Source organism: Calonectris borealis, chromosome 18, assembly GCF_964195595.1.
Source record: "Calonectris borealis chromosome 18, bCalBor7.hap1.2, whole genome shotgun sequence".
Taxonomy (NCBI): Eukaryota; Metazoa; Chordata; class Aves; order Procellariiformes; family Procellariidae; genus Calonectris; species Calonectris borealis.
In genome coordinates, this window is record NC_134329.1 from 4,252,761 (window position 1) to 4,275,239 (window position 22,479).

At 47.4% G+C, this 22,479-nt stretch overlaps 1 protein-coding gene across 1 annotated transcript in view; it reads left to right on the plus strand.

The window, feature by feature from the left end:
- BICDL1 (BICD family like cargo adaptor 1) overlaps positions 1-22,479 on the plus strand; it is a 50,645-nt gene that overhangs the window by 20,808 nt on the left and 7,358 nt on the right. Inside the window, exons 3-8 of the mRNA XM_075167093.1 lie at positions 13,319-13,435; positions 15,481-15,627; positions 16,645-16,824; positions 17,134-17,352; positions 18,531-18,674; positions 21,894-22,024. Coding sequence (XP_075023194.1) covers positions 13,319-13,435; positions 15,481-15,627; positions 16,645-16,824; positions 17,134-17,352; positions 18,531-18,674; positions 21,894-22,024 — 938 coding nt within the window. The remainder of the gene's footprint in view (positions 1-13,318; positions 13,436-15,480; positions 15,628-16,644; positions 16,825-17,133; positions 17,353-18,530; positions 18,675-21,893; positions 22,025-22,479) is intronic.

Below are 22,479 nucleotides of genomic sequence, written 5' to 3' on the forward strand. Positions count from 1 at the left end.
CCTCAGCCATCAAACCTTCAGTCATGAGGGAAAAAACATCTTTTCTCAGCATCAGGCACAGAGGACAGGCTGCTAATTCTCACAGCATCTGTCAGTACAATGTTTCCCAATCTAAGATCTCGTGCAGTGCTTACAGGTCTCCACACCCCAGTGTTGGTTTGCAGGCAGCCTCATGGCTTGGTTGCACACACGTGGGCTGCAGATCACCCCCAGTCCCTATGTCTGCCTGGCACCTGCTCTCTGCTGCATGCCCCAGCCCAGGCCCACCGCAAGCTTGCTGTGTCTGTGTGGGTCAGTTGTCAGAAAGCAACAGCCTCAGTGCCAAAAAATACACAGCTTGAATGATTCTTATCACTCTAAGCAGCATCTCAGACTGCGGGGGAAAGGGTTTTCGATTCAATGACGCCTGACCTACGTTTGCAAAACCTTGGCTATAAGTGCAAGTCCAAGTGTATAGCATGTGTGTGCCATATTTGCTGCCCACGGCCAAGCACAGAGCCTTTGTCTGCAACACTTCCGGCGGACTCTAGTTCACATGCAGTTACTCTAACACAGCTGTTGGGCTGTTGCTACAACAGGTTTTTTCTTCTGACAGCACTCCTCTTCTCCATCTGAAAAATAACTGAATACATGAAGGGTTTGTGACTGAGGTGGCTTCCCCCATACAGGACCATCCATGCCTTACCTTAAGCGATATTCACAGATACACCAAAGTCTGAAACTCAGAGAGGGGCTCTTTCCAGTCCCTGATAATGCATTCCCCTGCATGTGTATGATTTGGCAGAGCATAGTATATTTTATACACCATCCTACAGTATGTGCTGCACCCACCTTGTTTTTCAGCTAACTTTGCTGTCCGCATCTACTTATTTTTTATTTTCAAGCACAGCTTTTTGTAGGACTTAACGTACCAAAATGCCAGTGAGTTTGCCAAAAGCTGTTATTTAAATAAATTCATGCAAGAACTTTAAAAAGCTAGATTGTAGGAGGACAAGGCTCCAAGGAGAGATCCACATTCTTGTCTCTGGACCCTCCCATCATCCAGAGACTCTGGCCACAGCAACACCCATGCAGTCTCTTCAGGGGAGCGCCTCACCTGCCAAGCTGACACATGCATAAGAAGATCTGGCCACTCAGATGTACTCAGCAGCTTCCCAAAAGCTGGGTTACAGATGTCGTTCGGAAAACCTACCCTCAACTTTAAATGCACCTGCTGTGGCTTAATTTAGCAGCTGTGGCTCACACGAGAAGTTACTGTTACATATTTGCCACTACATACTGCTATCAAGGTGCAGACTGCTTTGAAGACCAAGCCCCTGCCCTGAGGATCTACGACTTAAAGACCTAATCCCCTTAGTGCTTACATCTGTGGCACTGCACAAAAAGGTAAACAAGCACTTCTGTGTTCAAGCATCTGCTGCACTGAGTCATAAGCTGAACCTTAGTGGAAACAGAGCAAAGCTGGGCTGAGAGGAGACAAGCATTCGTGTACTTACTACATATGGTAATGTACAAAGTATAGATCTGTATTCGACTTCAGCAGATCAGAGTGCTCAGATGTTATTACTAACACATTGCAATTATCTTTTGTCAGCAATCACCAGGAGCAAGGTCTGCCTTGTGCTCCAAGTCTGCTCCAAAGACCTTATGCTCTAAACAGATCTTTTCATGCTGCCAACAGGGGAGAACAATTCAGGAATAGCTGGAGGCTGCTGAAGAACAGGAAGAAGTATTGCTGAGTTAAATGGTACCTCTAGAAGCTTTCTGTCTTTTTGTCTGCAGCTATCCAGCACAGTTCTGTTGCATTTAGAACAACAGATCAAATACTAGGTGACCAAGAAATATTTTTAAGTAAAATGTTACCTAACATCTCCAGAACAATCTTTCAAGAAAGCAGATTTGGACATTTTTATTTAAACATTGCAATTGTGACATGCTGCCATGTGGGTATTTTTTTTTTCCCCCTCACAAAACTTTGTGATGAGCACTTGCTCATTTTTATGGCACTCACCTTTCATTTATGACCCTACTGCACCTATCAGTGATAAAAACACTTAGTGAAAAAAAAGTTTTAATGGAATAGTTCAAAGCTGTAGCTCCCATCCTGGTCAATATTCACTATAGGGTTTGGGTTTCCTTATTTTTCTACAGAAAGGAGCCACAAGTTTTACTGCATTGGCTATGAGAAATAAGCCTTCTGCACAGAACATCTTCTGTCTTGCTTTAGTCAAGCCAAACTCCAAAAAAAAAAAAAGACTTCTTAGCTCTTCCTCCTCTGGGTTTTGAAATAAATTTATCAAGTTGTGAAAGAAACAAGCAAACACATCGGTACTGTTTTTAAGAAATGGCCTGATGGACGTTATTGGGAGTCAGAGTTGGCAGGGATTTAAAAGCTAATAAAACATCTCTCAGGTCAATCTACCATAAAGCTTAAATATACATCTACATTTTAGAAAGTGTTTTCTCTCTTCCCGTCTGAAGGCTTCCTGAGAGAGATTAATATCTTTTAAGCCAAGTCCTTGAATTTTGCCCCATCTTTTTTGGCATCCATTCGTTTCACATGTATGGGAATGGACACCAGTATTTTTATGCACTCAGACATGTTTGTAAGTGCAAGTTTGAGCATCCGCTCTACATACCTTGGAACGTTTTTGGTTTGTATATTATTACAAAACCCTAAAAGAATATATTCTGACATTAACAGCTTCATCTGTATAGATGAAGATTTCAAGAGCAGGGAGAGCTGCTAGCCTGCCATCACATATTAGATATCCCCAACAGAACTCAGTTCATTTTCTTTGAAATAAAGGAGTTAGAGTGCTTAAAGCCAGAGAAAGAGACTGCAAGAAGCTTAATTATTGTCTTGCTTCCAGGCACAGACTTTTGAGTTTGAACACCTCCAGGTTTAAAGTCTTAGACTAAAACAATTTCATAAAAAAATAAATTCAAGAATAGAGATTGGCTGTCCTGACTTCTGACTACCAGGGGAAGACAACAAAGCCTCTCAGAGCAGGAGGGTATCTTACATTTCTCTTTGCCTCCACCATCATAAGCTTCTGCTCCTTTTTTTCAAAAGGTTTTAACGGCCATGTTAAGTCTTCATGTTTCCAGTTCAGCTATTTCCAAACTAGTCAGGCATTTTGTATTTCATTAGGCTATCATCTGACCCACACTATGGCTCACTAGAAATTTACTGAAGATAGATTTTTCATCCTTTAGCTCAAGCAGGAAAGTCAGACTGAGCTCAAAAAATCTGGATTAAAAACCCACATCAAAGGTAACTTGGCCAAAATGCTCTATCAAGATAAAATATGCCTTTTGTCAGGGAAAAATAAGTTACTCATGGAAATTAAGCATTAGAAATGCATTAGAAGTTATCTAAGAGAGCAGATGACTGAACTTACTGATGCAAAACACGGACCATCCAGCTTTCAAACTACCAGTTCCCTCTGCTAGGCCAAGGCAAAACTTCAGAAACTGCAGTCTCACACACAGGTGCGGGGGGACAACAGGCTTTTTAACCTGAAGGTCCCAGACCCCCTTGCAACACACTGGACCCAAGCTGGGCTCCACTGAAGTTAATGGGATGGTTCCTCTCAGCTCCACTTTAGCATCACCTGACTTGATTATTTAAAGCCACAAGCCTTTCTGCTTCCATTTACAAATAGGTAACTAAAGTGCAGAGGAACAAATGCTTCATTCCAGGTCATGTGGCGGCTCACGGCCTAGACAGGTCCACTCTTCGCTGGGTAAAAAACTGGCTGGACGGCCGAGCCCAGAGAGTTGTGGTGAACGGAGTTAAATCCAGTTGGCGGCCGGTCACGAGCGGTGTTCCCCAGGGCTCAGTACTGGGGCCGGTCCTGTTCAATATCTTCATCAATGATCTGGACGAGAGGATCGAGTGCTCCCTCAGTCAGTTTGCAGATGACACCAAGCTGGGCGGGAGTGTTGATCTGCTGGAGGGTAGGAAGGCTCTGCAGAGGGACCTGGACAGGCTGGATCAATGGGCCGAGGCCAACTGTATGAGATTCAACAAGGCCAAGTGCCGGGTCCTGCACTTCGGCCACAACAACCCCAGGCAACGCTACAGGCTTGGGGAAGAGCGGCTGGAAAGCTGCCCAGAGGAAAAGGACCTGGGGGTACTGGTTGACAGCCGGCTGAACATGAGCCGGCAGTGTGCTCAGGTGGCCAAGAAGGCCAACGGCATCCTGGCCTGTATCAGAAATAGTGTGGCCAGCAGGAGCAGGGAGGTGATCGTGCCCCTGTACTCGGCACTGGTGAGGCCGCACCTCGAATACTGTGTTCAGTTCTGGGCCCCTCACTACAAGAAGGACATGGAGGTGCTGGAGCATGTCCAGAGGAGGGCAACGAAGCTGGTGAAGGGCCTGGAGCACAAGTCTTATGAGGAGCGGCTGAGGGAACTGGGGTTGTTTAGCCTGGAGAAGAGGAGGCTGAGGGGAGACCTCATCGCGCTCTACAACTACCTGAAGGGAGGTTGTAGCGAGGTGGGTGTTGGTCTCTTCTCCCAAGTAACTAGCGATAGGACAAGAGGAAATGGCCTCAAGTTGCGCCAAGGGAGGTTTAGATTGAACATTAGGAAAAATTTCTTTACTGAAAGAGTGGTCAGGCCTTGGAACAGGCTGCCCAGGGAAGTGGTGGAGTCACCATCCCTGGAGGTATTTAAAAGACGTGTAGATGAGGCCCTTAGGGACATGGTGTAGTGGGCATGGTGGTGTTGGGTTGACGGTTGGACACGATGATCTTAGAGGTCTTTTCCAACCTGTATGATTCTATGATTCTATGTGCAGCATCTACACAGAACTAGAAGAGCCTGCTAGTGTTACCCCTTATTACCGTATTCCTTCTCAACAGCCAGGAGCCAAGCTGCTGCCAACAAGCCCCATATTCAGCTCTCCATTAAGAGCCCTACAACAGACACCAGCCCTGGGAGCCACTGTGCAAGGCTGTCTCATCTCCCTCATTTCTTCTGCAAGCAGAATTTGCATACAGAGAGCAAGAGCCACTGCACTACTTAGCATTGTGTGTCCTCCAGGCACACTTTGTCCTCCGAGTTATCTCCAGTGCTAATTTATTGCAGCATTCAAAGCAGTAGGCCTCCGGCAGTCCCTCCCGCAGGAAGCAGGCTGACTCATTTTTCCACACACTGTATTTTCCTCTCCACAAGAGCCAAATGCTTAGGTCAAGAATAAACCACAAAAAAGGGAGGCTCGTGTTTAAGCACCTCCTAAAACATGTGCACAACCCAGATCTACTTGTGAAGGTATTTCTTTCATTCAAACAATGAACCTAGAGACATTACACCCAGATCGAGTTGCCCCCATATGCCACACAACTGTCTTTGCTACTCCTCTAAACAGCAGTTCCTAATCCTGCAAGATGATTTAGCCTAAGCTAATGGTTTCTGGCCTCAGCCAAACAGTTATTTGAGCACTTCCTGAAAACAAGATGAAGACCACCATTTTGCTTTCATTCCCCTGAGCTCTTTGCCAAACATTCAGATGTTTGCGTTGCAAACCGGTTCTCATATATCAGCTTACCTTATAGCAAGGGAAAAAAAAGAACAATTACATTGCCAGGAAAACCCTGACTATCTACTCTTTCATGCTTTGCTTAGTGATGCAGCAAAAGTTCACTATCCCCATTAAAAGGATTTTTCAAGGACACTTGGAAAGAAAAAAGTAGCAGTACCTTAATGTGTCTCCGTATTAACAGCAGTTGTCTCCAGCAGCACTTCCAGCCCTCCAGCCACAAGAAACATGGGACCAAAGTCAGCCAATGCAAGCATTTCACCCCCCAAAACAAGCGATCCAGCTTCAGGCTGAGCAGGTTCAGGTTTTGCGGAGGTTTCCACTAAGGTGCTAAACATCTCCACTCTAACAATACTTCTCCACCTCAATAGGCAGGTGCAAGCCCAGCCCCACACGCAAAAAAACCAGCTGCTCCCTGCTCTCTCTTATAGCTGGCTCCCACCTGGCCTCTGCCTCTCAGGTGTGAGGCATCTGAGCTGATGCGGCATTAACTCGTTGCCATCCACAAGAGCCCCCTGCATGACTGGGGTGTGTTGAGAGGAAACTACTCAGATTCTTGTTTATATTATTTTAAAACTCAGGTAAATAGGAGTGAGGTCAAAGGACATGCTAAGCATTTCCTACTTGTCCTACAGAAGGGAAAGGGGAACAGATCTGCAGCAAAGAAGTCTCACTTTCACGCAAGCAATAAAGTATCGTATTTCCAAAATGTCACAACTATGGAAGTAGTGCAGATCTTAGCATAAGATGCCACTGCTGTCCTTTGTCTCACAGAATCCTCTCAGACTAGGTTTAATGCTGCAGCCATGAGGCTTTACCCATCAGAAATGTGTCCGGAGCCTGATGCTTGTAAAAGAGTAATTCCAGTGCCTCTTCTCTATTACTCAGACTCCTTGCTTTGGCAATTAAGGACCCTCATCCTTTAGATCTTTGATTCCCTTTTTTCTTGACAGGTCCATTTTGTGCTAAAAAAATGCTCATTTGTTTCTTCTTTTGTTCACCTGCTCTGTGGCTAGTATAGGACGCCCCAACCAATCTAGCTAGCCTGCGCTCTACAATGTCAGCCTGTTTCCCACTAAAGAGAAGGCTCATCAGCCTGTACGGGTGAGACAAAGGAGGTCAGGCAGTGTGCCACAACATCAAACCCTTCTGTCTAAGCAGATATGGAGTTATTGGATCCTCTGAATAAGAAGAGAGAAGGAATAACCAGGAGGAGACCTGCAGGGGTGTAAAGACCATTGCAGGTAGCTGAGTGTGAAGGTGTGTGGTACAAAGGCACCAAATGCCAGATACGAAGTAATTTGCCTGAATTGCACTGAAAAAGGTGACAGAGACAGGGAGACAGTGTCCCACATCCAGCTCACAATTTCACATAGATGTATGACTTCAGTGCCAGGCCCCAGTGAGGACACCTCAGGCTGGATGCTGCATATCCCTACCATGGCCGCCTCGCAGATCTTACCAAAATGAAGCAGCAGTCAGCTGGGGGTGAAAACCAAGAACACTAGGGAGTGGGCTGACGGTCTCTCTCAGCAGGTTGCAGAGATGGTTCCTGAGCAGAAAGAAACCTGTGTTAGGAAGTAAATCTTACCTGCAAAAGCTGAGCAAATGTACTCAGTCTGGCTACTGGTATTTAATCCACCTGCCACTCTGCTTATAGCTACTGGGTATATAATATGTCTATATTACATAGCATTATCCTAGCACTTTTACAGGCTTAAAAATCCATTTTTTCTAAAAATATCCCATGGGATCAATGTTAATGGTCTCTGTTGGATGTTTACAATCAAAATATTTTGGAAGTGTTGCAGGTTTCCTCAATTCTCATTTTTCCACACAACTTCTCCAGGCAGTGACGGCTCTCACACCAGGACCAAGCTGCTACATACTTTGCGTAGTTAAATGTCCCCACACCTGGGCAGTAGCAGAGCAAGGGATGAGGCAAGGAGAGGAGGATTCAGCCCCACCACATCATTTGGCAGAGATGGGGACAATGCTGGCCCCGGCCATCACGCACAGCACTCCCCAGCTCCAATGTCCTGCGCCGCACTGGGGAGCGGTGGGAAGAGGTCGTCCGGAGAAGGCTTAGCCAGGCCCCCTCCTCCTCCTCCTTCAACCTTGGTGCTCATGGGGCTGTTTCTCACATTTTTTACCTCACTCGTCGCTGCCCGGCAGTGTTTTGTCCTTTCTCAAGTACCTTTTTCCAGAGGTGCCACTGGCGTCGCTGACAGGCTCAGCAGTGCCCTGCAGTGGAGCTGTTGCGGAACCGGCTGGAACCGGCTGTGTCCGGCACGGGGCAGCCCCGGCCTCTCCTCAGAGAGGTCCCTGCAGCCCCGCTGCCTGCCTGGATACCTAGAGCCAATAAATTCCACCCCTCGCCTCGGTGGAAAACATATTTAAGAATTGTCATTAAAATACACACTCGTCGCACAGCCTTCACAAACTTCACTGACATCAACCACAAAAAAATCTCCTCGCACCAAAATCGAAGTGGCGTCGTCACAACACTGCGAAGGTGGGCAGTACACACACGCAGTACAGCTCCACCCCTCCTCCCTTCACCACTTTACAACCACAAAAAAATCCCCACTATTAATCCAGTCCCTGGCAATGGCCAGTCCGAGCATTGCCCATTATGTCTCCCAGTCACTGTTTTTACTTCAAATTCTGCTGAATTTGTGTAAGTGATCTCCCTGTCTTTATCTCAATCCACGAGCTTTTTCATCTTATTTTCTCCCGCATCTTCTTGAGGAGGGGGAGTGAGAGAGCGGCTGGGTGGGCATCTGGCCAACCCACCACAGTGCCATTGCTCTTCTCCACACGTGCGGCGGCGTTGCCGTAACGGAGCGGAGGGTGCCGCGACGCAGGGGCCATCCATCAGGGAATCACTCCTCTGTGCACATAAATCAGCAAATGCAAACTCAAAAGGTGACGAACAGCAAATGCTGCTATTACATAAGCACTTTCCTGGATAGACTAATGCTTCAAATAACAATTTAAAGTTGACCTGAATTAAAAGCTCTGGTAAAAATCTCTCGAAGATTCCCAAACTGGGCAACCTCCAGGTGTGCAAAGTATAGGTGGTTGCTTACGGTGCTGGCGTGCCAAGGACTGGAAAATAGCCATGGCCTCACCGCCTTCTTGGCACGGGTCGGCTAGCCCGCAAAACCAGGCTTCCCGCCACCGCCGGAGGGCACCGGGGTGCCGGGGTGCTGGCTGCGGTGGTGGGGCAGCAATCCCAATTCTCTCGGGCTTCCCTCGGCAGCCAGATTAATGGAGTTTTTTTATTATTCTAAAGCAAGATGTTTGATGTTTCCTCCTTTGCTTGCGTTTCAGTAGCCAAGAGAAGAGCTGGGAATCCAGGAACCTGAAGCCAGGGGAGGCAGCGATTAGTGGTTTGAAGTGTTAATGCTACCACAGTGGGAACGGGGAGTCCCTTGAACTCAGCTAATAGCAAATTAATAAAAGGGGTAACACGCCCTCCTGAGTGTTACAAATTTAGCACTAATTAGGACTTCTCTTTCTTAGCTATTTTAGGCAAGAAAATCTTCAATATCCTTTGTTAAATTTGAATCATCTTGTTTGTAGAAGTAAATCATATGGAAACATTGGTTTCTTCACCCAGCTACAATCTATTAAACTTTTTCCATTCTCTTTTTCTTTCTGACATGACTTATAGCTGGATATTTTGATTGCAGTTAGTTTTATTTAGCAAATCTTCCCCCCAAAGAGGGTTTTCTTTGAATGAGATTAACCTACAGGCCGTTCATTTCTCACAGTCCATCCCAAACATTTCAAAGATCCCCTCTTCACAGGAGTGTCACTGCTCCAATTTATTTACATTTATTTAATTTATTTATTGCTCGTATATTCCAGATGTTAAACTTCACGGAGTTATTGTAATTGGTAAGCCATATTTTTCTGCCAAATATCTACACAGTTTTGTGTATTTTAGCACTTCAGAATTAATCATGAGAGAAACTTAATCAGGTTTGCAATGAAAAAAAATTTAATTAGAGCAGAGGCCAAAATGTCCTCCTGCTCTTCCTTTCTTCTTGCACTGCCCAAATCTCATCTAAACCTTGCCTGAAGTCCAGAAAACAAATCTCACAGTTGATTGAATATATTTGATTGTGAATTGATGTCTATGCTTTTGCAGATACATTTCAAACTCTGCCTGGTGGCTGTGTTGGCTAATTTGCCTATACCTAGGAAATTAATTCTTTTTTAACTACAGAACAAAGCTATGGTGTTGGGCGATATATGTCTGCCTTTCTGGAAAGAATATTACTTCTCTCTAGCAAAATCAATGCATCGCTAAATGATTGACGTAACCACAAAAGGTTTTAGCTTTTAATTTTGGGAAAACACTGATGGGGAAGAGAAAGCCCTACAGTTTGCATAATGAGAGTAGAGCCAGACTGGCTGAGGCAGAAGAAACTCGCTTCCATTCAATAAAAGGCGTAGCTTATTTGAGCATAAAGGGAAAATGTAGATAGAAGGTTACATCTTCTGATGACACTAAGTAAAAGAGCATGTTAGAAGTTATCAGTAGTGAGCTCATGGTTTAAAACACACACGTACACATGCACTCATGTACAGCAGTGTGGAGAACCCAAGCAGACACCATATAAAAATACGCCATAAAGCCTGACAAATACTGGACACTGTCAAGGTGGCTTTCCATAAAATAATGCAAGTTGATGTTAAAATCTAGACTTTATAATCAATTAGAAAAGGTAGTTCGGCAGCAGTACGAATAACCTCTGAAACAAATGTAGCATGAAAAGGGGGTTTCCATGACCAGAGCTCAGCTCAGAGGACTTTGTCTCATGTCTATGAAAAATCAAGTCTTTGCAAAGGTGAGAATAAAGATATCAGCCATTTCCTCGTCTAGAAGAACTGGATGAAGACTCTTCCTCATTCTCCTGCGGAGGGAAAAACATGATACAGTCATTTCTGTTTACTTCTGTTAAACGGCTGGTCGGAGAGAGTATTCTGCACTGTATGAGGCTAAAGAAAGTATTATTTTTACTTTTCTCTACTGCATGAGATAGGATGTGAGTGGTGTACGCCGAGATGACACTGTAACATCCTGTCTGCTTTAGGGCCCTAAACGCTAACAATAAATGAGTCCTTTCTTCCCTCCATGTGAGCTATAACTGCAGGAATAAGATGTGTGAGCGTGTAAGCTGAGCAGCAAGTAGATAAATTCCAGATGATGATTTAAAGCTGGTGAATACAAACCTTACAGTCCTGCAAGCAGTCTAGTACCGGAAAGGACCTTTGAGGTCAATTCATTTCCCTTCTGTCATAGGCAACCCTCTGAAAGAAACTGCATGATAAAGTGATCCAGCTCCATCACAAAATTAATTTTTGCCACCATGTCTCCTACTGTAATGGTGCAGGAGGAGGAATCCTATTGCAGCTCCTTGGAAATGTAGAAATCTTCCTATTCCCAGCCTTAATATACCCATGCAATTTATTCACATCATTTTTTCTGCCAAAATTGTGCTTCTGCTTAAATAGCGCTTCTCCCTTCTGTGTGCTTATCCGTGATGTATTTATAGGGAGTCCTCTCTCAGCATTCATCGCATGAGATAAAACAAGCCATCCTTTTTTAGTCTCCTTTCATATAACAGACTTTCCACGATCTGGATCACGCTTGCAGCCCATCCCTTCACCTGCTCCAATCTGAGCATGGGGACAAGAACTAACAGCAGCAGCTATGTATTGTCTTACCAGGGATTTTTACAATGCCGTTAACACTCCCTTGTTTCTTACTGCTATATTGTACATTTATGCTATCTGTACATAGAATTGTTCTAGCATGTAAATTATGTTATACAGTTAACTATCAAATATTGGTGTATCATCTCATCTGGTACCACTTGTGCTCCTTGGGAGTGTGGTCAGCATCTTGCAGGCAAAATCCTTCAGTGCTTTTCATCTGGTGCTTTTTCATCCTTGCTAGCTCCCGCGGAGTATTTCAGCATGAAGATGTTTCAGCAGTCTTTACAAAAGCAAGTGAATCATTAAAAAAAAGCACAATCCATCCATCTTCTTTAGTGTCACCAATTAATAGCTGCTCTGGATGCTCTGAAATCTATAGCTGCTTAAGGGAAGAAAAATAACCAACCCCTTCCTATAGTGCTGTGCTATCATTATATTTTGTGTACTCTGCCTGTGCAAGGAAGCTTTATTAAATAAATGAGGTGAGGGCGATACGCAAAGGCCTCTGATGTGAGGCTTTAAAGAAGGGGAAAAGACCAGTTATGCTAGTCCAGGATAAGAAGGGAACCAATTGGTAGACAAGATTATTTCTTATTGTTGGAAACCATTTCTCATTCCAGAAGCCAGTGGTCAGAGCCTGGCTGATTTCAGTGGCCACGCTTCTGTTTTCTGCTGCCCCTGCAAGCAAGCAGTGTTGGGGGCAACCACAGTTTCCTCCACTTGATGGAGCTGGAACAGCCTTTTACCTCTTGCTTCTGATTTGGATTATTTTGCTGCTGACTGTGCAAAATAAGGGACCATTTTTAAAAGGGGGTAGTGTTGCCTTTGTGGGCAGCTCAGGCTGGGAGCTGGGACCTCATTCCTCAAGTCACAAGCTACTAGAGCAAAGTCATTGCACCCTTTGGTGGAGCCTTGGGCTCCCTATCAGCCAGAGCACCCTGGGTCAAATCCTGACCCGCGTTTGCCAGACGGGATGCACTCCCAAACCTGCCCACAGCTGCTGACCCCAAAGCGGGTTTTCTCTTCTTGCCCCCATCCCTCCCTCCCATCTCACCTCCCTGTGTAAGGCATTGTGGCCGCTGATGGCATTTGCCGTTGGATATAGAGCTCTGTCTGTGCCCCGAGCAGGACGGCAATGCTGCCTCTTGAAGGGGATCGATTCACTTCCAGCTGATATGCTGGAGGGGGAGGTCTGTGCCTAAGTGTAATGGAACCTGATGGAGGCTAATTAAATAGAAAACCATCCATTTGTGCTGTCTCATTAGGGATTTGTCATAAAAACCTTATGTTCTCTTACAAGCCTAAACAAGTGTGTTCACCATGTAAAAATCAGCCATAAAGCTGTCTGGAGAGTAGTTAACATGTCTAAGCTGTCATTTATACAGGCTGCCTGCAGCCTGCATCCTGCAGGTAGGAATGGCCTTTCCACTGTCCTCAAACCACCCCGCATAAATGGGGCAACCCTCCTTCCAAATGGGAAAGAGGGCCAAGCCCAGCGATCCTGCACCGACAGTCATGCGGAGCGGATGCTTCTCCGTCTGGCCCTGACGGGAGCCAGAAATCAGAGGCAAAGAGCACTTGTTATTTTAGAGCTGTGCCAAAGATGTTCAGAGGTTTAGAAAACATAAATTTAATAGCAGTGGTTCCGGGGTCTATGGAGATTGCCTCCCCTCTGCCTTTGCGAGTGGCCTGGTCTCCTCCTCACCCACGATCAGGCTACTGTTTTTGAGGAAAACTAAATTCCCTGTAGGGCATGGGAGCTGTCATGCTATTTTGCAATGGAAGAAAGTTATAGGCTGTGTCCCTTTGGCTGCCCCAGGGGAAAATCAACATGGTGTAAATGGCTACTCTCCTCAATGTCTGTCCAGGATGAGCTTTTCCCTCGACAAGACTCTGTGGGCTTCAGAGTTTCTGCCAAAACTAGGGCTCGTGCAGAAGTCATGTTGGGGCAGAGCTTCCCATGGGCAGGAGGAGATAACTGCTTTCTGTCTATGGGACGACCCCCCGGGGTAACGCCAGCTGGTCTCTCCTTGCAGGCGTCCGAGGTGGAGCGGCAGCTCTCCCTGCAGGTCCACAGCCTCCGGGAGGACTTTCGGGAGAAGAACTCCTCCAGCAGCCAACACATCGTGCGGCTCGAGAGCCTTCAGGCCGAGGTGAGTCACCCGTGCTCAGCCTTACTCCTTCAAAAAGTGGCCAGGGCTGTTTTAACTTGTATAATGAGCCAGGTAAACAAAACCTGCTGCTTGGAGCAAACAAAGAGAAGGATGGTAGCTGTGGGGCAAAGGACTACCCCGGTGAGGATTTTTGCTGCAACCCAGGGCTGGCTGGGGTGGCACAGGCCAGCTTCCACTGCTGTCTCGGCCACAAGCACGCCTACAAAATCAACGGATGAGAAGGATCTTCTAGGAGGTAAACGATGGCTGTGCTCTTACAGGCCTGCTGCCCAGTGCAGATTAAACTCTGGGGCATGGTGGGAAGGTCTGCAAGAGGGTTTTTTCTGTTTCTCATGCTTGCAAAGAAAGCAGCAATCCTCTCCTGCCTCTGAGCCATGTGTGGGAAAGCAAGGAGTCCCTGCCTGGTTTAACTCTGGTACATTAGCAGGAATGATATTACCTTCCTTGCTCTTTCCTTCGCTGATGGGGGTCACTGGAGACCTTGTAGGCAGGAACCAGAGGGGTAGAAGATGTCCAACTCTACTACCCTACCACTTCTTTTGTTTATAAGCTATCTAGAAGAGCTTTTCCTAAGATCTCTCAATTTCTTCTTTTCTCCCACTCCCACCTGCTCCCTGCTGGTCCCTCGCCTTTTCTTCCCTTCCCCTTGGTGTGGAGCAGCAGGTCCTTGAAGTAAGTATAAAGGCTCGGAAAGGCTTTGCCCACACGTGCATTGCTGTCATCATGCATGCCTGTCACTGTGCATGCCTCACCTTGTCTCCTCACCTCCTTCCTGTCTCTTGCTTCCCAAATCCCTTTCCCTCTGTGCCCTTCCTATGGCCCAGGGCCCACGGCAGAACGATGTTTTTTCTGTTACACAGTCATTCACAGGGTGTTCATTACTGGTTTCGATACCAAAAATGAACTCTTGATACAATTTCTGTATTATACCTCTTATTTTTCTCACATCCCTTTTCTCCAACCCACACAAATCATGATGGTGGTGGGAAGAGACATCTCAGAAACCATTAGTCACCTAAGAGCAGCTTTCTAATACCTGCAGCAGCCTTTAACCTGCAGAAATAGCAAGTCCACACACTTTGCTAGTATTCCTTCATGCAGCCAAATCTTTCCAGCAACCTGGAAAGCAGCAAAGAGACAAGGTCCCAAAGAGACCAAGAAAGCAGTGGGAAGTGGCTGAATTTGTCTATGGTCCATGAACTGAAAGGAGGCCATAGGGAATATTGAGGATTACACTGGACTGGTAAATGGCATACCCAGTCCCCAGAGGTCCTGTGTGTACTAATCTGGGAAAAGGCTCCCTTTTCTTGGTTAAAAAGAAGTGACCTTGGCTAGTACTGATTCATCCTGTGCACTGTTCCCAGCTAACTGAATCACAGAGGTTTTGCTTGGCACATTGTCCCTCTTCGCCTGAAATCGCTGCCCTTGACAATTAAAAGAAATGAACCAATTTTAACGGCAACCAATCACTGGGAGACTAAAAATAAGCATAGCACAGAAAGGAGTCTTCACAAGTAAAAAGACAGAAAAATCCCTGGTGAGGACCTGGTGAACATGCAGCAATTAAGCGTATGGGCAGTGCTGCGGCACAGCCCTGTGGGGAGCAGGATCTCGCAGGCTCACACTGTGGCCTCCAGCACCCATACAGGAGAAAATGCCACCATGCTCAGTCGAGGACCAGCCAGGAAAAGTAACTAGTCTTGCAAATTTTAAGGTACAAGGGGTGGGCAGGGCTAGTCTCCGCTTAATCCATTTGGACATTTCTGCCTGCTCCCTGGCCTCCTGCCAAGGCACATCCAGCCCCTTCGGAGCTGCCCTGCAGCCTAGGGAAGGAGGAGTTCCTTTCAGAGCCTCCCTAAGCTTTAAACCGCCCACAGAGATACAGTTTCTCTCATGCAGGTACAGAATACATATGTGCATACTTTTGCTTTTTGCTGTTTCATTCCTCTCTTGGGAATGTGATTGCCCTCCTCTCTGCTCCCTGGAAAGTGCGAGGTCCAACGTCGCCTCTCCTTCCTCCGCAGATCAAAATGCTGACGGACAGAAAACGGGAGCTGGAGCATCGCCTTAGTGCCATGATGGAGGAGAACGACCTGCTCCAGGGAACCGTGGAGGAGCTGCAGGACCGAGTCCTCATCCTGGAGAGACAAAGCCATGACAAGGACCTGCAGGTGAGGAGGCAGCGATGGGACAGGGAAGAGGGGGGAAATGGAGTAAAAGACATGGTTTGGTGTAAAATTGACCAGGAAGATAATCAGGAACTAGGAGAAAAAACAACTGGAAGAATAAAATGGCTCATGTAAGCATGGCAGCAAGCAAGGTCCTGGGTGTTCCCCATAGGGACTGATAACATGAGCCGCAGTGGGGCATCTTGACAGCAAAGAGCGGCTTGGGAGGGAGATCTGACCAAGGGAGTGGGACAGGGTGCTGGGGAAATGAGGGAAATGTAAAAGGAAGCAGAGAACTCTGGTTGCAGTTCATTTTACTTAATTTTTTAACAACAGAATTGGCTTCAGAAGGGGCTTCTTTAGAGCCCGCTGTCCCAGAGGGCAGTAACTGACCTCATGGCTCTCACTGCTCAGATGGTTTCCCAACAAGCCCCATGGTGTTCACAGCCATGTGTCACCAAACGTCACTCCCCGGAGAACAAGCTGGCACCTCTATGGCTTCATACACTTTAGTAGAGAGCAAGATTTTTTCATTTCTCTTCTGTGGGTTGACAACCACTGGATTCCCAGCTCTCCAAAACAGCCCTGAATCTTTTTTTCCCTTTTTTTAATCTATATTTGTATTTATATATGTGCATAGATATTTTAAAAACATGTCTGTATTACTTTTCTTTTTGGATTCACTTCCTGCTGTGTTGTTTTCAGCAAATTTTTTTACCTGAGTCCCAACTTCTTCACAATGATGTTCCTCATTGTAGTGCTGATTAACCTGCTATTTTTATCTTTCAGGATATTCTGGAGTCTAAACAGTGTCTAATGACATTTGGAGATTATTAAGCTCCAATGAATAGCAATACCAGCCAAGAGTACTTTCCTCCTGGCTGGAAACCCTCTTTCATGACAACCCATTCCTCCGTCTCAGCTCCTTCACAAACCAAGAGATTCATCCAGTCCATATTACCTCCACTAATATTTTTTTTTTCCTGCTTCCTTGACAAATTCCTTGATTTTCTTTGCAAGCTGCACCAAAGCCAGCTGGAGCTCCAGGAGGTGCGGCTGTCCTACCGGCAGCTGCAGGGGAAAGTAGAAGAGCTCAGTGAGGAGAGAAGTCTCCAAAATTTCAACACAACCAGCACGTCCCTCCTATCTGAGATAGAGCAGAGCATGGAGGCAGAGGAGCTGGAACAAGAACGAGAACAGGTATTTGCCCTCCAGCCCCTGGGAAAGCCCATGGACCTCTGTGACCAGCCCCAGAGGGAGAGGGAGTTTAATGCATTTGATCTGGATTTGGAGCTGAACCAAGAGCCAGAAAATTGGGGTTATGGTCTCAGCTCTGGTATCAACACCCTTTTGACCGTATGAAAGTAAATCTCTGCATCCATTTCAAGACCAGCATAGCAAGCTAGACAAATATTTGTGAGGTTTGGCAATCACATGCCTCACTTCACCGTGGAAGGAGGATCTCCATGGCCTTGATGTCCCAGCTAATGTCAGGCTCTCTTGTTCCAGCTGAGGCTGCAGCTGTGGGAAGCATATTGCCAAGTGCGATATCTCTGCTCCCATCTCAGAGGAAACGACAGTGCAGACTCAGCAGTCTCTACAGACTCCTCCATGGATGAGTCTTCAGAGACCTCATCAGCCAAAGATGTCCCAGCCGGCAGCCTACGGGCAGCTCTCAGCGAGCTGAAAAGACTGATACAAAATGTGCTGGATGGGGCAGACTCCACGGTAAGTTGGTGGCACAGAGAGACCTTGGCTTGTGCATGTCCCCTTGCCCTGGTGACAGAGCTTGCTGCGGGTTTCCACTGGATCCTGAAGTCCCTGGTCTCCAAGAAAACCTCTGTGGCCCACAGAGGCGGGCTGTCACAGTGCACAGCCTGCTCCGTGTGTCTCACACGGTCAGCCAAGAGCCAAGCCAGCACATGGAGTTTCAGCCTGCAGTGATCAGACCACCACAAGTTTCAAGCTCATGCAACTATCGTTGGCCTGGGAGTCATTCTGGAAAATTAATGAAAGTAGGCTTTCTTTGAGATTTGCAGTAAATTAAGAGTTTCAATGTGGAAATACTGCAGATTGTCTTATACATCACAATTCAGGTATTTCTCTTAGGATTTTCCTAATCTTGCTTTATTAGCAATAGTATCACAAAAACATCGCAACCCCTATGTGGGTAGGTTCTGCCCCTGCGAATTGGCACTGGGTACAAACGTCTTGGCAAGAGCTGCCAGACTCAAATCCATTGACAGGTGAAGGGTTTTGCTGGCACAAGATGGTGTCTGTGGGGTATGGTCCTGGGGCTGCTGGGGAGGAGGGGATGGCATGGAGGACCACTCAGCATCCACAGGAGTGCAGAATTACAAGAAAACCCCTCACTTTTTGCAATGGCTCAAATCAGGCCTATTTCCATCACCCACAAGCTGGTTGCATTGCCAGTATGACTTATTTGAGATGCCCTGCTGAGGAAGATGGTGCAGACCCTGCAACTGCAGACCCACATGGGAGTACCCACCTTCCTCATTTCAGGACCTGTAGCAGCTGGTAAGAAGGCTGAGCATAGAGATCAAGTTGTATTTGTGAAATAAAAAATAGAGAGTCCTGCAAAAGGTCTACAAACACGGGGACTGTAGCCGTGTGTTACCAAGTGGTCAGTAGGTCTCTGTAAATCTGGCTTATGCTAAGGTGAGAACATGTCTGCATGCTCTTTTTATCATGTGTAGAAGCACTACCCTTGGCTGAGCATGTTTCCACTGTGGAGGTACATGGGAACAAAACTGAAACTCTACCAAAGGCACATTCACACTTTCTTCTTCCTTGTTTAGTACCCCCCATCCTAAACCAGTATCAAATTAATGCAATTGCCTTTTTTAAAGTGAAATCTGAGCAAGAGATTTCTCTCCCGCTCTCAGAGCTCTCGACGAAGCGACGACGACACGTTAGAGGAACAGATCAGGCGAACAAGCGAGGATTCACGAGCCCTGAGGGAATTAATGGAGGGAGAACGGGGGAAACTGAGGCAGAGTTTGGAGGAGCTGCAGCGACTGCACAGCCAGGTTAGCAATTCGCACACTTTACATATGGTCTTGTAACACCAGTGTTCATTCTCCAAGACATGCCTTCCATAGAAGAGATCAACATGATAAATAACCCAGGAGGATTTGTGCCAAAATCAGTTATGGCTGGATGAGGGAGACTCTGTTAAACCCAGTGCAGCAGCTTCATGCATTAGGATCAGAGTTTTTGACAAGTTGTCTGGGGCCCATCCCAGACACCATCTCAAGCAGCCAAACTTCCTTTAAACCTTTCCCCCAATCTGCTTTTCAGCCAACCCGTCTTGCTTAAATTCTTCTCAGCAGAAGACCCCAAAGTACAAGGCTGCTTGATATGGGGTTCTGGAAACCCATAGGTATCCAGTCTGACCTGTCTTGCTTGTGCTAAGCCCTCATAAAGGGTATATGCAACCACTGGATGGACAAAACAGTGCTGCTCTGCTCTGCATGGCGCAAGGTTCAGCTCTCTTCCACAGCAGCAAAACCCTCGTAAATGCACACCTAGAGAATCTTAACCATGGCCAGCCTGGCACCAGGCAGCACCCCAGGGCCAACCGGGACCGGCTAAGACAATCTCAACAGCAACGAATGATCCAACCCCAAAACCAACACCACACACAAAGCACAGAATCACACTGCAGCCGCACTGAATGTAGCATCGTCTGTGTCTGAGGTCCTGTGCCAAAAGCAGCAAATGGAGACAGGCACTCAAGCAGATGCTCTGCAACCCCTGTCTCTATGGGACAAGTCTCCAAATGCTGGAAGGAATCTAGAGGCTGCAGCAGAAGCAGCCTTTAGCGCAGCTGCTTGTGCAGCACCAACTGCATTGGAGCAGGGAATGGGATTAACGCCCTTGGCTGGTCTTGCTAGCAGTGCTGTATTGCCCTTTCGCTGTACCCCGTTGGAGAAGAGAAAAGAAAACACATCCCAGCAAAGTCAGCACAATGTGGGGTCTGACAGCCTTGGGTAGGGCTATGGGAGCTCCCACCATGGGGCCGAAGAAAGGAGAGTGAGAGCATCATTCGATCCCCCTGGCAGTGATGGCTGCATGCGTACGAGGGTGGGAAATAGACTTGCCGAGAAAGCAGCTGATCAGAGGCAGACTGCAGCGAGGGAGCAGTCCTGGCACCCGTCCTTCCCCGAGGACTGCTCCTCTCAGAGATGTGGCCACCACAAGAGACACCTTCGAGGGTCCAAACTTGTGTCCCCAGTGAGACATGAGCGCAGATACTCCTCTGGCCGTGCTGCCATAGTCCTGTGCTGACAGAGACCATTAGAGGCTTACTCACAGATTTTGACGACCACCCATACACAGCCTGCTTGTCTGGGTGCAGCACCTCCTTACCACTGCTCCCGGTTGCACGAGGCCTTGACAGGACACCAGGAGGGAGCAGCACTTGGTTGTTCTTTGCTGTGACTGGTCTCCACAAACTTCCCAGCCAGGAAGGACCAGAGGACCTGCCCTGGATTGCAAGTCTGGACCCCTGTCTCTGCTTTTAGGGGTCCCTGACTACGAAGGTTCTGAATACTTAGGGAGCAAAGGGAAGACTGCAGTTCTACTTTCTTCTCACACCTCTGTGGTATATGGTGAAAGGTGGGGCATAACTACAAATGCAGCAGACATTGCTCTCAGAGAAGCGCTCCAGCCTCACGCAGCAAGTATACGTCCCCGGCAGCTTTTGCCCATAACCCAGCCTCGTATTGCTCAAGGTTAAAAATTATTCTCACCTCCCATAGAAGAGGCAACATTGTCTTCAGTTCAGACTAAAGAAAGTCAATGCACATGGAAATCTGCGCCACCCAGGGCAGCAGTACTTTCCTGCCTCCGCATCCCTCTGTGCTGTCACTCGTATTGATACAATAAAAGAGGAACTCCTCCTAAACGGCTTTTGGACCTCGTAGCAGCACACACATTCATTGCTCCTGCCTGAGAGCACGGTGAGCTGGTGGAGACAGGAGTCACCCCTGCCTCTGTCTACACTGGAAAGCGGTTTCACATCTTCTGCCTGGTCTGTTTCCTCCCTCTGTGGCATCCCATTCTTACCTGAAACACAGACAAAACCAGTTAAACCCCCAAACCTATCCCCAAACGCAGTTTTTTGGGCCTCTTGATCCACTGTCCGCTGGGATTTCAGCAGAAGTGCTCAGCACCTTTCACATAGCTCCCACCACTGCTCCCCGTCACATCAATGCTCTGAGGTGCATCCCATGCTGGGCTGCGGGAGGGCACAGCTCGGGCAGAGCTCCCCGATTCCCTGGCAGCCCCAGCACACGGCGGGGAGCCTCTGCACACAGACAGGGCACCTTCGCACCCTCCTCCCTCCCGACCCAGCCATGGCGCTAACGGCAGATCCTCCCACGCCGCTGATGCGATGAGCCCTTTTTGACTGTCTGCCCTCTATTTAAAGATTTCTTTGAGGATTCAAGCACTACTGAGCTGCATTTAGAGAAAGGAGGTGGCTCAAATGCTGGAAGGGTTTCCAGGTGGTGGAGCAGCGTAACAGAGCATGTGTGTGCCCTAGACAAAGAAATTAAACGTGTATGAAATATTGCAAAGCCGTGCTAATGCAATCCTTGCATGATTTCACACCCTATTAACTCACTCTGCATAGGACCAAAACGATAGATCATTTCTCAGACTATTGAAGACTCCGCACATATTTTAAAGTCTAATTAAAATTGTAAGATGTTCCAGTAACACCTTCCATGGTGTGAAAGGGAATTTTCACATCCTTTGTCTTCAGCTTCCTACTACTTCAAGAGACATAATGGCCCCCTCCAAAAAATCTTATTTACTGCTAAATTATGTTTGCAATAATTTAACCCTGGAAAGATCAGAATACAACAGGCAGACTCAGGATCGTGCACAAGACAAACCGCTTGGAGAGAGGGCAATATTTCAGCGCTGATGCCATAGTGACAGCAAAGTTGGAGGCGGGTCCTGCCCTGCACAGCTGCACAGCTTTCAGTGCTGTTGCTGCACATTACTGAGGCTGTCCTGGTGACCCATCTTGCTCAGTCCGGCACTGCCGGCATCCCGGGGCGAGCTGACACATTTCATGGGGGGTTGCTCCAGCACTAACAGCCCCCTCCCAGCAGACACAGCTTCTTCTACAAGCAGGGGAGCTCAGCCTCCAGGTTGGCCCATGTGGCTTCCCCCCCCCACCTCGTGGTGAATTTGTCTGAGCAGCCCTGGGTTTCACGCCCTCCCTCTGCCCACAGGTCACGCTGCTGAGTGTGGAAATGACGACGCTGAAGGAGGAACGGGACCGGCTGCGAGGTGCTGCTGAAGACAAGGAGACAAGTGAACGGCTGCTGCAGGCCATCAGGGACCGAGATGAGGCTATTGCCAAGTAAGTGGTATGAACAGCCAAAGCCAGGCTGGGTTAGCACTTATGGAGTGCCTTAGCAGGAGGTACCTCCAGGGTGGGTTTCTCCCACCCTCCACGAATTTCAGTAGCTGTTACAAAGTGATGGAGTGAGTCTGGGCTTTGCTGGCATTGGGAAATGCTGCCAGGAGCTTGGGAGCAGGGCAGGAGATGCCAATTTCCAGAGCTGTCCCATGGCAGGATTGGGGGCATTTAGGAGGATGCTGTAAACCATGTTTTTGCCATCCCTAGTGCTGGTCTGAGTCACAGCAAGGAGGAGAGGACTTCAGGGAACCAAATGGAAACACTAGGTCTGCCCTATTTGTCATATTTTTCTTCTTTTGCTCTTCCAGACACACACCCCTGCTTTCCTGCCCATCCCCATTACAGCCCTGCTTGGGCTTCTTCCCAAAACCATTTCTCTGGTCACTCACTCTCCT